The 15,698-nt window shown below is 40.3% G+C and overlaps 2 protein-coding genes across 2 annotated transcripts; both read left to right on the forward strand.

Moving 5' to 3' along the window:
* The first annotated feature begins 1,417 nt into the window (after positions 1–1,417).
* LOC104420720 (proline-rich receptor-like protein kinase PERK8) lies at positions 1,418–6,869 on the forward strand. The gene is given in 10 exon segments (XM_010032509.3): positions 1,418–2,443; positions 2,446–2,529; positions 2,531–3,101; positions 3,625–4,035; positions 4,422–4,508; positions 4,936–5,006; positions 5,141–5,217; positions 5,580–5,727; positions 6,028–6,189; positions 6,291–6,869. Coding segments are annotated over 10 exon segments (2,115 nt in total). The 5' UTR covers positions 1,418–2,155; the 3' UTR covers positions 6,507–6,869.
* Positions 6,870–7,659: 790 nt separating this feature from the next.
* Positions 7,660–12,630, forward strand: LOC104419490 (transmembrane protein 33 homolog). The gene is made up of 9 exons (XM_039302018.1): positions 7,660–8,015; positions 8,604–8,721; positions 8,868–8,968; positions 9,139–9,264; positions 9,345–9,465; positions 9,566–9,650; positions 11,249–11,362; positions 11,472–11,511; positions 11,969–12,630. The coding sequence occupies exons 1-9, from the start codon at positions 7,839–7,841 to the stop codon at positions 12,119–12,121; spliced, it is 1,035 nt and encodes a 344-aa protein (XP_039157952.1). The 5' UTR covers positions 7,660–7,838; the 3' UTR covers positions 12,122–12,630.
* The last annotated feature ends 3,068 nt before the right edge of the window (positions 12,631–15,698 follow it).

Consider the following 15,698-nt stretch of genomic DNA (forward strand, 5'->3'; position numbering starts at 1 on the left):
CAAACCATAGCAAACCTTCACCGTCTTCGCCTATAATTCTATCGAATTGTCAGCGACGGACTGCCATGGAGCAGATCCAGTAACATGACCTTGATATTGTCAAAACACGCTGTCGGTGTAAACAATTAGTTTCTGTAGATACCTTGATACTTCTATTCTGCTCCGATTGTTTATTTTGTTCGTTGATCATTTCAACACTTTCAACACGTTCTCATTGTCCATGACAAATAATCAATAAGCTAAGATTGATATTACCTGTAAAATGGGTGAGTGCAGTTTGGGCTTTCGTGTTGCTTTCTTAAGCAAGTTGTTGTTTTTTTATTCGACAATTATATTGGGGATAATAACACAAATGGTCATTAAATTTTAATTTAATATGCAATGTGATCATTGAATTTTTTATTTATTCACCGTGATCCCTAAACTTTTGGTGCTTACTCAATTTAGTCACTGAACTATATAAAATTGTTAATCATGTTCTTCCATTAATATAATTTTGCACATTTTAATATAATTTAGGGACTAAATTGAATATGTAATAAAAGTCAAGAAATCACATTGAGCAATTTAAAAGTTTAGGGACCATATTGATAATAGGTCAAAGTTCAGAGATCATATTGAACAAATTAAAAATTTAAAGATCACATTGTACATTTGATCAAAGTTTATAGATCATTTGTATTATTTTTCTATTAAATTTTAATAAAAGAAGGTTATTTTGAGTTTTGGAAAAATCATGAATGAATCTTTGTACATTAATGTGTTTCTTTGGGAATGATTTTGGATGTCTCATGTAAAAGAAAAGTCACAATACGCGGGCCATAAAATTTTAAAAAGTTCAAATGTAAAAATATAGGTAAAATGACAACATTGGTCATTTCAAGGAAGCACTAGTGAATCGCAGAAGATGAGCAATCTTGGGATGAATCTCCCTTGACGTGAATAACCTGTTTTTACCCCCGATCCAAAGATGGCGAAACACAAAATAGGCAGGTTTACTTAGAGATCGAAGCGAAAATTTTCCTTTTCGATATAAGGATAAATAGGATCCTGTCATGGAGTATTCCTAAAACACTTGTCAAGTATATAGTACACGAATAGTAATTAACTTCTTAAAATAATAATTACTGACGTTTTAGTATATTTAAAAATTGTAAATTTCCTTTTTAATCATCTGTCTAACTAAATCATATGTGCATTGAATATAATTACATGTACATATATGCAAAGAATCTTGAGGATTTGCAAGATTGGCTTGACCCCATGGTCCAAATCGAAAACGTATGGCACCCTCCATGATTTCCTTCTTTCTTGAGGAATAATGACTGTGAATTTAGGAGCGAAAAGATCCGTAATTGGCGTGGGGAAAGAGTAGAAAAGAGGAGAGAGAGAGAGAGAGAGAGAGAGAGAGAGAGGAGGAGGAAGAGAGAGAGAGAAGACAACAGCTAGGATAGTTGCACACTGTTCAGCTGCCTTGCCCCGCGAACATGGCGATGATTTTACAATCCTTTTCTCTTTCTTCCACCTACATGTGAAAAGGACTCCGCCCCAAGTCGCCCCCACGTTGGTGTCCCCGCATATTCCGAGGCTCTCTACACGACTCGGCCACCATTTCTTTCGCCCTCCCTCCGACCAAGGAGCTTTCTTCTCCTTCTTGTCCCGCACGGGAATTTCAAGATTCCAGGTTCCCCCGCACGATAAGTTCGACCGGGGCAGTAGAAAAGGTAAAGGCTTTGCTGAGTTTCGTCGATTTGGCTGATCTGGGCTCGCTGCATTTGCCCCGTCTTGCACTCTGGTGATCTCAGGGGAGTCGCATCTGGATCTTTTCTTGAGTGGGTAGTTCGAGGTGGCGTTTCTTGATCTGCTTGCTGCTCGGGATTTTCGAGTCTGTTCGTCTGGGTTTTCCTCCCAAGGACGCGTTTTCTGAGAAAAGGTCGGTAACTGGCGTTGTCCGCGGTTGACTTCTGAGGCTGGTTTTCGTGGAGTTTGGAGGAGAGCATGATTAGATCGCGCTTGCCCCTTCGGTTTGTTTGATGCATTAGTGTTTGTTTAGTTTAGTTTAACTGGGAATATTGGGAGCTTTTGGTATTGCTGGTGTTGAAAATCTTTGGAGATGATGGAGTAGCACTTGGACATTTCGTTTCTGAGGTGAAAGATGGCATCTAAATCGCCTTCTCCAACTTCTTCTCCTTCCTTGGCCTCGCCTCCATCCGCCACTCCCTCCAGTTCTTCGGCTAGTCCGCCCCCGCCGGCGGCGGCGGCGGCATCTCCACCGCCCCAGTCTCCTTCCGCACCACCTCCTTCGCCACCCCCATCGCCGCCGCCGCCAACAGCAGCGGCTTCACCGCCTCCGTCGCCTCCGGCATCTCCCCCGCCCTCGCCTCCGGCATCGCCCCCGCCATCGACTCCGGCATCACCCCCGCCATCTCCCCCGCCATCACCCCCGGCCGCCCCTCCCCGGCTGTGAACTCGCCACCTCCTCCAAATGTGCCATCGCCCCCACCACCAACCGTGAACGCCCCTCCCCCAGGCCTCCCCGACGCCTCCGGCAGCGACTCCGCCCGCTTCGCAGCCTCCTCCTAGTCCCCCTCCTCCTCAGGCAGTTTCGCCAGCAACGAGTCCTCCTTCAGCCCCATCGTCAAAATCTCCACCTCCTCCACAAGCGAAGTCACCATCGAGTTCCCATCCGCCTCCACCACCAGCTAGTCCTAAAACTTCTCCAGCTCCAACAGCAAATTCACCACCAGCGGCCACGTCACCTCCTTCCTCGTCTTCCTCTCCACCGCCGTCACCTCCTCCTCCTCCTCCCAGCAATTCATCGGCAGCTGGAAGTCCGAATTCATCACCATTACCTTCCATTCCCACAGAAAAGCCAACGGCGAGATCTACTAATGGTACAAATGCATTGGCGAATTCCACATCCACGGACACGGGGGGGCTAAAGACTGGTGGAGCCGTGGCGATTGGCCTGGTAGTTGGGTTCCTGGTTCTGAGTCTTCTTGTCATGGCTGTGTGGGTTGCGAAGAAACGGAAGAGACGGGGTCCTCAGTCAAATGTTGGATACAACATGCCTTCTCCCGTTGCCTCCTCCCAAAACTCAGGTAATGCACAAAACAATTCATGGACAAGTTGTGTCCATTGTTATTAATCTCGCGACTTAATTTATAATGATATTATGGTCGGATCTCTCTTTATGCTAAACTAGACCAAGTTGAATTCCATATCCAGTCGCTAGACAGTTGACATTTCCATAGCTAAAAGTTGACACAAAGGGAAAATATCAATTTAGTCGGAATCATAACTGTTCTTTACTCTTTTCAAATGAGAATTTTGGATGTTGCAGTTTGACTAATGAGAAAGCATCTGTAACTTCATTGTAGACTTACTCCTGGTCAGTTCTAATACCGTTGACATTTATAAAGGTAGTAAGTGATTAAACATATCTGGGTAGTGTCGCACTTGGATTAAACCATGCCATATGTTAAATAGCACTTTATGGTTAAATATTCAATACTTCATTATGAAAACGTATCTGTTATGCTACACTGAAGAGAACAGTAGCTGAACATCCACCTTACTGACACTAGTTACATTGATAATTTGATCCCTTCATTTGAATTGCAGAATCATTATTTTTAAAGTCCCAATCGCCAATTATGCCAGTAGGAAGTGGTTCTGGCAGCAATTTCATGTATTCACCCTCGGAGCAAGGAGGCATGAACAACTCAAAGTCATGGTTCACATATGATGAGCTAGCTCATGCGACTGACAATTTTTCAGCCCACAATCTTTTGGGAGAAGGTGGATTTGGTCGTGTATACAAAGGTGTGTTGGTAGATGGAAGAGAAGTTGCAGTGAAGCAGCTTAAGATTGGCAGTGGACAAGGAGAGCGAGAGTTTAGAGCAGAGGTCGAGATCATTAGCAGAGTGCACCACCGTCATTTAGTTTCATTGGTGGGATACTGTATATTGGAGCACGATAGGTTGCTCGTCTATGATTATGTTCCAAATGACACCCTTCACTACCATCTCCATGGTAAGATATACTTCCGATTCAGAGGTTGAAGTGTTAAGTTTGAATCCTCGTGCTTTACAATGTTTGCATATGTATGTAGCTCTTAAGTGAGCATAGCATCGTGAAACTCATAGCTGTTCTAGTTAGATTCACTGGTTGTGTTCTAGAATATCTAACCGCACCACCCATTTTTTTCCATTTTAGGAGTTGTCAAATTTGGGCAAATAATGAGCTGATTTACTCACTTATGATCCTTTTACTTTCTTGAAAGTAGATGATCCACTTGCAAGTCCTCTTTACCATGTTGGTTCTCAAATAGTCATCAAGTCAGTCCATACCAAGTGCAGCATCATTGTTAATTTGATGCTTTCCTCACCTTTTCATACCTCTATTTCCTTTAATCTTAGCTGAAGGCCGGCCTGTTATGGATTGGGCGACTAGAGTGAAGGTTGCTGCTGGTGCTGCTCGTGGAATAGCTTACCTCCATGAAGATTGTAATTCCCTCTCTCTCTCTCCCCTTCCCTCTCTCCCCTGTTTTTTTGTTTATTCCACTCAATTCCTGTCCATGCATACACCTGTTTAAAGATATTTTCCTGCTACTTTAACATGTGATAAGAGTTAAACATCCATTTGATGTTGTCTTCCCAATTACTAGTGCTCTGACAGAGGTGCAAGAACTACGTTTTAGGGATTGCAACAAGAAGGAAACAGGCAGTAGAACTATTGAATTATTTGGCAATACTTTCATGCAACATAGAGCTTCATCAATTGATTATTTGGTTTATCGTCATCTCCAAGCAGTGGTCTTCATGGAAATAAGATGAAAAGCTTACATATAATGTCCATTTACATTTCTTTAATCAGATTATTGCCGATCTATACTCAATGCTGATCTCTCTCTCTCTCTCTCTCTCAAATCAGGCCATCCCCGCATAATACACAGGGATATAAAATCCTCGAACATCCTTCTTGACAAGAACTTTGAAGCTCAGGTGGGTAATTACTCTGCAAATGAAAGTTCTTTCTTCAAGAAACATTACTCTGTTTTGAGCTGGACTAGTTTTGCCTTGGATCATGTTTGGCATTTAGCTTTACCAATTTTGGCAGATTCATTCTCTAATTGCAGGTCTCAGATTTTGGTCTTGCAAAATTAGCATTGGATTCAAATACACATGTTACAACACGAGTCATGGGAACCTTTGGGTATGTCAAAGCTTCCTTTCGTCAGTCCATCAAGCAAGGTTCCTTGTCATGTTTGCTAGGCTAAAGTTTACTTTTGTTTTCTTTTTCATAATTAGGTTACCCTGTCTGTTAGAGTTTCTTTCTGAAAAAGAATTGAAGTTTGTCTTTTAATTTGATTCACATGTGCTTTGATTTGAGAACAAATTCACTGTTAGGCGGATGTCATACCCAGGGCTATCATGTTGATATGTTAAAATATGCATTGGAGCTTTCTCCATGGTCTGATGGCATGGAGGCTCCAGTACATGTCATTAATCAGCTCCTGCATTCTTTCTGATTAAATTCCTTTTAACCTGCCCTGATTAGTTCAATTGGTAATTCAGATACATGGCTCCAGAGTATGCAACTAGCGGAAAGTTGACTGAAAAATCTGATGTTTATTCCTTTGGGGTTGTTCTTTTGGAGATGATTACCGGACGCAAGCCTGTAGATGTCTCTCAGCCACTTGGTGATGAGAGCCTGGTTGAATGGGTAAGCTTTGGTGAATGTCGGTCGATTAATACTTCCATATGTGCAAATTTTTCATTTAGGATGAATTGGCACATATTCAGAAATTATTAACACATTGGTGGGGTTAGTCACCCTTCTGGCAAGTGTTTGACATGTGCAAAACTGTTTTGCCCATGGTGCACGTGGACCTTTAGGAGATACTTGGAAGCTTTGGAACTATAATTTAAATGGCGTCACATTCTGTGGCGATTGTACTCGTGAGCACATATCTTCTGTGAATCCTTAGACAACAGATTCATCTGGTCGAACCTCATTTTTCAGGCCCGACCATTGCTGACTCAAGCACTTGAAGATGAGGACTTCGAGGCATTGGTAGATCCGAAGCTACAAAAACAGTACATTGAAAGTGAGATGTTCCGAATGATAGAGGCGGCTGCAGCTTGTATTCGGCATTCAGCCACAAAAAGGCCGCGTATGAGTCAGGTATTCCTTTTCTTGACCTGCTGTTGCTTCCTTGCTCTCAGTGTATTTTGAAGGTATATGCTAAAATCCAAGCACTGCTCGGGTCCTTCGTCTTTGGGCAGGTCGTTAGGGCTTTAGATTCATTGGACGAATTGTCAGATCTCAGCAATGGAATGAGACCAGGGCAAAGCGAAATCTATAATTCAAGAGAGCAGTCTGCGCAAATCAGGATGTTCCGGCGGATGGCATTCGGTAGCCAAGACCATAGCACTGATTTTTTTGACAGAACTCACAGCAGCTGGAGGAGTCGTGGGTCTACTACTGATCAGAGTATGTAGTCAGACTCATGAGTCCCGAAACGAACTGGTCCCAGGGGTTGATTCTCAGGCAAGTACAAACAGAACAACTAGTTCCAAGCGATGCTCAATTGTGAAAACCCAACGCGGGATTAGGAGCCGTTTATTGCATCTCCTGGGAATGAGGCAACACCCCTGTAGAATCTCGTGAACTACAACATTCTTTATCCCGCCGTTTTGCTCTTCCTGCTCCGCGATGATTTTGTTAGGAAGGGCCGTTTATTGCTTAGAGTGTTTGGTTCAGCATTTGATTTAGCAATTGGTTTTATTGTATTCATCTTTAATTCATGTTTATATATATATACACATACACATGAGCTCTTTTGCTGATTCTTGCATTGTTCATGAAGTAGCCTCTTTTCAGTCCTTGGAAGCAAGGAACAGCAAGAGAATGCAGTTGAATTCTAGTGGAGATTCTGCTCCGTTTAGGCCACCTGAAAAAATTAATCCCTCCATTTTTCTCTTATTGGCAAAGCAAAATGATTCCCTCCATTTTTGAAGAGCGAAAAGACAAATTTGCAAAAATCGGTAATTTTACTGTAATTTCTGATTTTAGACAATATACTAATAAATTCTCATCTAATGTTTCGAATTGCAAATTTTCTTCTGGCAAATTAAAAAAGAATTATATTGGTTTGGCAACAATCATTGATTGAAAAGATGCCTCAATCATCATTTATATTAAATTACTCACCATTGACGGAAAGACAATTATAAGCAAAAAAGAATAAAAGCGAAAACTATTAAAATCGTGAAAAATCTCAAATTATATACTTATAATAAATTTACTTTAAATTAATTTTTATAATAAAAAACTCACAAATTTACATTATTAAATTGAATTAATATCACCAAAAATCAAAAAAAAATTAGCACCGGGGTAAAATTCGAAATTATTATACTCGTCAACTGGTACATACTTAATAATTTAATGATAGTATTTAATGAAAATTAATGTGGAGATAAATTTATCACAGACGTGTTAGCTTAAGGTTTTTTGTGATATTAATTCAAACGAAAAAGAAAATGAAGTATCTATCCACGCATCCATTGGGCTTTGCGGAACGACGTCGTCGGCGGTCGGCAACACCGGAAATACGACGAGGCGTTTTGAGGAGCCTGGAGACGCTCTGGCTTTAGGCTTAGGGCGCCTGCGATCTGCGATCCCCCTCATCTTCGTCGTCGTCGTCGGCGTCGTCGTCTTCCATCTTCAATTCCATTCTCTTTCTCTTCTCTTCTCTTCTCTTCTGGAAAAAAAGAAACGCCTCTCTTCTCCTGCGAGGGAGGAGCGCGGAAACTTCTAGAGAGAGAGAGATGGGGGAAGAGAAGGAGGACCCGCAGAAGCTGAGGCGGATAGCGGCGGCGGCGTACGACTACGAGAACGATCCGAACTGGGCGGATTACTGGTCCAACATCCTCATCCCTCCCCAGATGTCCTCCCGCCCCGACGTCGTCGACCACTACAAGCGCAAGTTCTACCAGCGCTTCATCGTATTCCCCTCTCTCCCTCTCCCTCTCCCTCTCCCTCTCTCTCCTTCTGCACTTGCTCGCCGATCTGATGTTCTCGATTTCTGTCGAGAGAGGGTGCGGACGGTTTGATCGGTTCCGGTAGGATCGGAAGTTCCCGGTAGGTTCGTAGGTTTGTTGAGCAGAACGATGCGCTACAGCTCGGGTCGTTTCGCGTCGTTCGAGTTTGGCCTCCCGAGTTGGTTAGGTCGGACGGTTTTTGGTTTTGCTCGTGATTTGTTGATTGGAAGTTCGCGCGTCGCTCGGTCGAGGATTCTGATTGAGGGGGGCTTCTTTTTGTTATTAGAGTTCATCCGCAATCGTTTTGTCTTGCGGGGAGGCTTTTATGCTTTCCATTTTGGCGGATTCCTGCACGAATGCCCTCCTTTTTCGTGACCGAGGGTGTCGACGAGGAAAGTTTTAGATGAGTGGGCTTTTTACCACGTCAACTTTGTGGATGATTTCGAGAGGAACTAATGTAATGATGATGGGACATTGTGCTGCAGTGGTGTTTCCCTTTTGGGTATTGTAGTTTATGTTTTGCGTGATGACAATTTAGCTCCTTGTGTGCAGGATCCTGATTTCATAGTCGAGCCAATGTCTTCCAGTAGTTCATCTCAGTCGGCAAGGCAGTCTACTCCATCCTCCGGTTCACCAACAACCAATGAGCAGCCTCGACCCCGTAGCACAGGTAAAATATATTGACATTGGCCACTGTGACAGGAATGGTGTTGGATGTATCAATGAAATTCTATAAGATTCGTTGACTTTGATACACTACCGAGTACCGATGTCAATTTCTTTTTTGATGATTTTGAGCCCTATTCTTTGCTTTAGGGTCTTCCACCAGAACCTCTAGTGCGTCAGCAACTTCAGCTTCAAATCCAACTTCTTTGCGCTGGGATCGGCAAACTATACAATTCTCTGTCAATGCTTGGGTACGATGAGATTTTATCCATGCTTCATTATGTGCCTATATATGTGTGAAGGATACCCTTGTAGAAGCTTTCATGATATGATAAACTTTGGTTCTACGGGAGCATCTCAGCCAGTTGTTGTATTTGATCATGCATATGCTGATTGCCATTTTGTGTCACCTTTGTGGCAGGTATTTGTTGTGGCTGTACTGGCTATATTCCCATTCGTGCCTCGAAATCTTTCAAACAGGGCATATCGTCTTTCATTTATGGGCACCGCGTGTTCCTCTATGTATTCTCTGTACTCATTATATGGGGTATGATCAGCCATCTCTTAATCTGCTGATCCAGACTATTACTTTATTATGCTACCATTAACAGTTCACGCAAATTGCAGAAACCTAGGGCATGGAATCTGCAAGCTCTGCAAGTATACTTTCAAACAATAATAGTGACCAAGGACTTCATCCACTTCATCTACTGCCTGACATTTGTCACTTCACATCTTTACCTTAAATGTGAGCAGAACTCAGCCTCTATTTTTTATTTTGGTTTTTCCTGACTATTCATGGATCTGCCTTGAGTCTCCTCATCTTATGACATTGATTTACTCCTCAGTCGCTTTAATTCCCATCATGTGCCGAGCTCTTGAGCATGTGGCCAAGTTTTTAAGGCAAAATTTCAACCGTTCTTCCTTGTATAGGTCAGTGACACTCAATTCATGTTGGAATTGTTGGTTTACGAGTAATTTTGATCATCTGGGTTGAAGTGATCTTTCTTGTTCATTTCCTATTATATTTATGATGTTCTTGTCTGATATTGTAACTACTAAAGTTGTAGTGAGTTTGTAATATTCATGTTCTGCCATGACACTTCTCCTCTTATGTCAAGGTCATGTCAAGATCATTGCTACCTTAGCATATATTTGCTGCTGGATATTAAGGATGTTTAGTAATCGTTTTGTTTTGGGGAATAATTTATAATCAGAAAATGATTCATTTTGATTTTGTTCTCGGGAACAATTTCTAATCATTTTAAGACGTTTGCTAACTGTCCAAAATTTCTATTCCCAAAATAGAATTGCGTTTGGCACCATTCTGAAAATTTCTAATTTAAATCAATTTCTTTTAATTTTTTAAATAATTTTATTACTTTTTTCCATTTTTCTTTTTCTCTCTTCTTCTTCCTCTTCTCGGCCCTCGGTGAGGCCAAGCCTCGCTGATGGCTGGGCGAGGCTCAGCTGAACTTTGGTTGGGTGAGCAGCCTTGCCTAGATTTGGCAAGGCCGAGCTTGCTTGATCTAGAATTGTTCCTGAGAATAAAGAATTAATTTTTTTACCCTTTCTATTTCAGAAACAAAAGATTTACTGAACGGATTTTTTTTTTTCCAAATTTATTCCTAGGAACAAAAGAATAGAATCAAACACTATTGGTTGCTAAACGCATCCTAAAGTACAATGATATAGAGTGGAGATTGGATGGGTTTATTTATCTTTTGTTGGGGAGTGAGGAGAGGAATTTTCAATTCTCTTCGTTGAAGGAAACTTTTTCTTTAGAAGTGAATATTTTCTGACATGTGGAGAAGTGTTTGGATGCCCTACATCCACTGCAAGAGGGTCATGTGCTGTTCTTCTAGTTATCTGAGTTCTTTTTACAAGATTACATAAACAATGACCTGGGCTTCTTGCCATTGGCTTTAATTGCATATTGGGTTCTATAGCACAAAATTACAATGTCTATAATGGAATGCCATGATATAGAGTGGAGATTGGATGGGTTTATTTATCTTTTGTTGGGGAGTGAGGAGAGGAATTTTCAACCCTCTTCGTTGAAGGAAACTTTTTCTTTAGAAGTGAATATTTTCTGACATGTGGAGAAGTGTTTGGATGCCCTACATCCACTGCAAGAGGGTCATGTGCTGTTCTTCTAGTTATCTGAGTTCTTTTTACAAGATTACATAAACAATGACCTGGGCTTCTTGCCATTGGCTTTAATTGCATATTGGGTTCTATAGCACAAAATTACAATGTCTATAATGGAATGCCATGCTCTCCCCAACACCCCCCCCCCCTCCACAGGGCATATCTGCAATGTAGTTTGGAAGCACAGAGGGTAGAATATCCTGATTCTTCTGTAATGACCACCATGCACAAAGTTACTTGTATGCATGGTTCCTCTCAGTTTTGTTATGTTTCAGATCCTGCCACGGTGTTGTATAAGTTCCTAATTGCTCAAATCTCATTCTGCTTGGATCCTTTTTCCCCTTTGCAACTGACTTTGCTGCTTCAATTTTCTTGAATAGAAAATACTTGGAAGAGCCTTGTGTATGGGTGGAGTCAAACACAACTACGCTTAGCATATTGTCCTCCCAAGCTGAGATTGGAGTTGGCTTTTTGCTGCTAGTCTCGTTGTTATCGTACGTTGTTAATGGAATTCTTTTTTTTTCTTTAAGCTCACTGAGCTGCTTGCTTTTCTCGCTGTCAATTTGTACACTGACATGACATTATGTGTTTGTGCGTCTTCAGGTGGCAGCGCAACATCATACAGACATTCATGTATTGGCAGGTATGTCTCATAATCCCTTCTTCTTCTACTTAAGCTGATAAGGACCGGTCTAGTGAGTACCATTTTAGAGGAATATACTGAATGTATGAATTCACTTATAGTATTTAAATAATGTGCTGTTGATAAGAGAATGTGGATGACATGAGACACTGCTGAAAGAACCATGCTTGGATTATGTGATTAGTAGTTTAGAATGTTTTGTTTTTAACACCAAGGGGACTAATAACCTTTTCTTGGTTAGTCCAAGAATCTTAGATGGAGGGTGTGATGGACGGACCGCATTTTGTTATTCTAGTGCTTGAGAATGAACTTTTTGTCACTACACACATTAGGTGTTTTCTCTCCCTTTTCTGATTTGAAGTCTCAATAAGAGAAGGGGATTCAGAGAATCAAAAGGCCGCCTACATAGAGATTTATGAGTTCTAACATGAGGATTTTTACTTTTCCCCCACTGCAGCTTTTAAAGCTCATGTATCATGCCCCTGCATCTGCGGGCTATCATCAAAGTGCATGGACTAAGATTGGAAGCAGTGTTAATCCGCTTATTCAACGTTATGCTCCATTCTTGAACACTCCATTATCTGCTGCTCAGAGATGGTGGTTCAGGTAGTGCCCGAAAGGTAGGAGACTTGTTGGGAAGCCATTTTCTTGCTAGGACTTCTGGTGTCTCGTCAGATGACACGCTGATAAATGTCCGAGAAGGCCATCTTAAACTATAGATGGATGGTGATTAATACTTTAAAACCGTGTCTCTGTTCTTGATTCTCGATTGGTTCTGGTGGGCCATCATGTCCTGTTTTCTCGCTGATGTTGTCATAGCTTAATTGATTAGTAGTTTGATTCATCTACTTGGTAGACCAAAATGGAGGTTGGAATATGTCCTTGGCATCATCTAAAACGGCACCTTGTCTTTCGGACTCGGAAATGACCTCTTGGTGATTGGCATGGCACCTGAAACGTACTCATGTCTTTGACCTATAACTGCCTGCGCCCACTCGTGAATCATTTGTATGCTCGTGTACTTCGTTTGTGATGTTCTGCTTGTTAAAACACTGCTCAACAGTGCTAAAATATATTCGTCATAAACTACAGTCGTAATGAACTTTTGGTTTCTACTTTTGGGATCGGTTGTGTTTGTCCCCAACATTCTTCTGCTTCCCTCCATGCGTGTATATGTATCTAAGGAGAGAAAATAGCATTGAGATCATTAGAAAGCCACCGTTAAGATTTAACCTTATTATGTACATTAGAATAATCAATCAAGAGGCATTGTCTGAACATGTGGAAGTGTCTATTTTACTGCATTAAAGTGTATATGCTGACAATTGACATTTGCTCACAATCATGTATACTAGCCCATATATTTTTGTCAATTGGTTTTCGATGGATTCATGCTCAACACGAGAAAACAGGAAAAGAAACATTATTAAATAGCCACATAATGGGAAGAAAAATGTATCATGAGTCATCAAATATCTAATATTTTCATAATACTCATTTTTTAATATGCGCTATAACATGCTAGAACTTCTGAACGTGTAAGTTATACTAATTTTTTTTAACGCGTCCTGTAAATGTGATAGAACCCTCTAAACATAAATGTATTTTTATATCCTTCTGTATTTTTATATCCTTCTATATGTATTGACGGGTGACTTTATCATTTTTTAAAAAAATTTCTGAAGCATGTTATATAATTTATTTTTGGTGATGAGGGATATATTTTTTTTTATCTTAATTTGTCAAATGTGATGTTGATTTTTTTAAATCATTATTAGTCTTATGCCATGATAGGAATCTAAAAATATGCATAATTCTATTCTTTCTTGTACACCAATCGGAATACATGTACGAGAAGTGGAGACGCAGAATTAAAGAGGGTTAGGATTTGAGATTTGCTAAAATTACAGGGTAAAGCTAGCGTGACAACGTGCCGTGTGGCTTAATCTAGCGAGAGCTTTGCCCACTCTAATATGTAATTTTTCTTAAACATTTCAAAATTCGAAACGAAATAATTTTCTTTTGTTCTATTGACGGAATAGCGAAAGAGATGACAATGAAGAGGACAGAAACTAGAGCGAGGTGAGCGGTAGGGGTTATGGAGGTGATTTTCTTCGATTTGTGTGCGGCAAAGTACTTTCCTAGCTCGGCACAATTTTTAATTTACTGTAAAAAAAAAAGTGTTTTGAACTATAAAAAATCAAATAATTATAAATTATGGGTCTGCTCCTTCAAGAATTTATGCCTCATAATAAATTATTATTTTTATAGTAATCCAAAAATTGTTATGATAGCAAAATTCTAATCTAAATTAATAATGCATTACCCTCTTAAATGTCCTCGTGCAATTGTGATTGCCCTTTTAAGTGATGCCCTTTCACGTGTGGCAATTTTCATATGAACTATTATTAAAAGAAGGAAACTTTATGTGTAGACTCAGTCTTCCTCTAGAGACAAAACATTAAGGTTGAACGGATATAATTTCATGCCTAAGGCACAAGCTATGCTGATTTTTATCTTCTTTCATTTAGTGATTGGTAAAATGTGTCAATGTCTCGGGTTCAAACCCAATCTCGTTTAATATCTATATGGCTCTCAGTTGAAAAGCAATTTTTCCTCCCCATTAAGTATAGATAACTTATGTTTGACTAGATCCGCGTGAACTACTCTAAAATAATAATCTCGCTACAACATCCGACTTTCTAGCAGCTTTGTGCTCCAAATTTGCATTTCAACTGCTAGATCTAGCCAACAATTTTTATTTTATTTTTATTAATACATGAGTTTCTTGCATGGTCATCTCTTCTAATGAGGCCCGCTTGTCTAAGAAGGTTTTCACCGGGGTTACCCCGATCGCCTTCCATTAGTTGCATCTGTTGTCCGATAGACCTATCAAAAGGGGTTAATAACCACTTCTTAATTCAATATGATGGGCTAAGTTGTTCTATAAGTTAGGTAAATTAATAAATGGATTTAAATATAATATAGATCGTACTCCCACCTTAATTTGTGTATGAATTTTTTGAAATTGGGTTAGATATGAAAGTTTTAACAATATAAATTGGGTTGGGTCATTATATTTATATTGCATGGAAATGTGATAAAATGGATTAAATAAATTTCTTTGGGTTAGACCATTGTCACTTCAATGAAATCTCGAAACCAATCCACTAATTAGACAAGTCTATTGTTTGGTAGTGGCTCTCAATCTATAGGGCATGTCAAGCACACATGTCAATCGCTTATAGGTAAGTGTCAAATCTATCGCTAATTGTCACAACCAAGATAGATCCACAGAGATGACAATTGCAATAGGCCCCATGACGAAAACTCGAGTGCCTGTTAGAAGACAAGGGTGCATATAGACTTGTGGTAGTCCTTGCGGTCTCTGCATCAGTTGGATTTGAATTAGAGTCAAAACCGAAGGCTTTGTCGAAGGCAATCTAAAAATATCTTTGGGCAATATGATAATTGGACCACTCTCCCTCCTATCATGTTTTAATGTAGGCTGCATTTTTGCGCGCATTTACGGGAATTAATTTAGTGGAAAAATACAAATACGGCGGAAAAGGAAAAATCAACTCCACTTGCTTTTTGAGCTGGTTAGATTGACCGATCACCTTTTTAATTTAAATCCAAATTTTGCAATTCACGCGCTTGAAATTTTATTAAATCCAGTATTCCTAAAACTTTCACAACATTCAAATATGACCGACATCATATGTTGAATTTCGGAAATGCTTTGCACATCGTATGCCCTTCTTAAGAAGCTGCGGGGTGGGTGACAATATGACCTTCTCCATTGAGAATATTCCAAGAAAGTCTATTCGGAGTTTGCTTTCCAGACTAGGTCAATTGTAAAAAGATGTGTCAATCCTATCGCGACATGTGTGGTCTGTATTGGATTTAGAATTTTCTTTTTCCCTAGTGACTCTTAACGACCTGGGAGTCAACCTGCGGACGAGGTCGGTACAACCCCCCACTATCATGTGATTTGCGTCATAATTCTCTCGCAAAATCGTTACCGTGTTATACTTTCTGCCCGCAGTTATATAGCTATTACATGCAATTGTCCTTTGTAATATTCATTACCTGGCTATTATTGTTTATGTGAGATATAGATTGCACAAGTTTCCCTAGTCTCTCTTTACTCCCCCTTTCCTCTCCGAGCACTTTAATCAAAATAG

Source organism: Eucalyptus grandis, chromosome 9, assembly GCF_016545825.1.
Source record: "Eucalyptus grandis isolate ANBG69807.140 chromosome 9, ASM1654582v1, whole genome shotgun sequence".
NCBI lineage: Eukaryota > Viridiplantae > Streptophyta > Magnoliopsida > Myrtales > Myrtaceae > Eucalyptus > Eucalyptus grandis.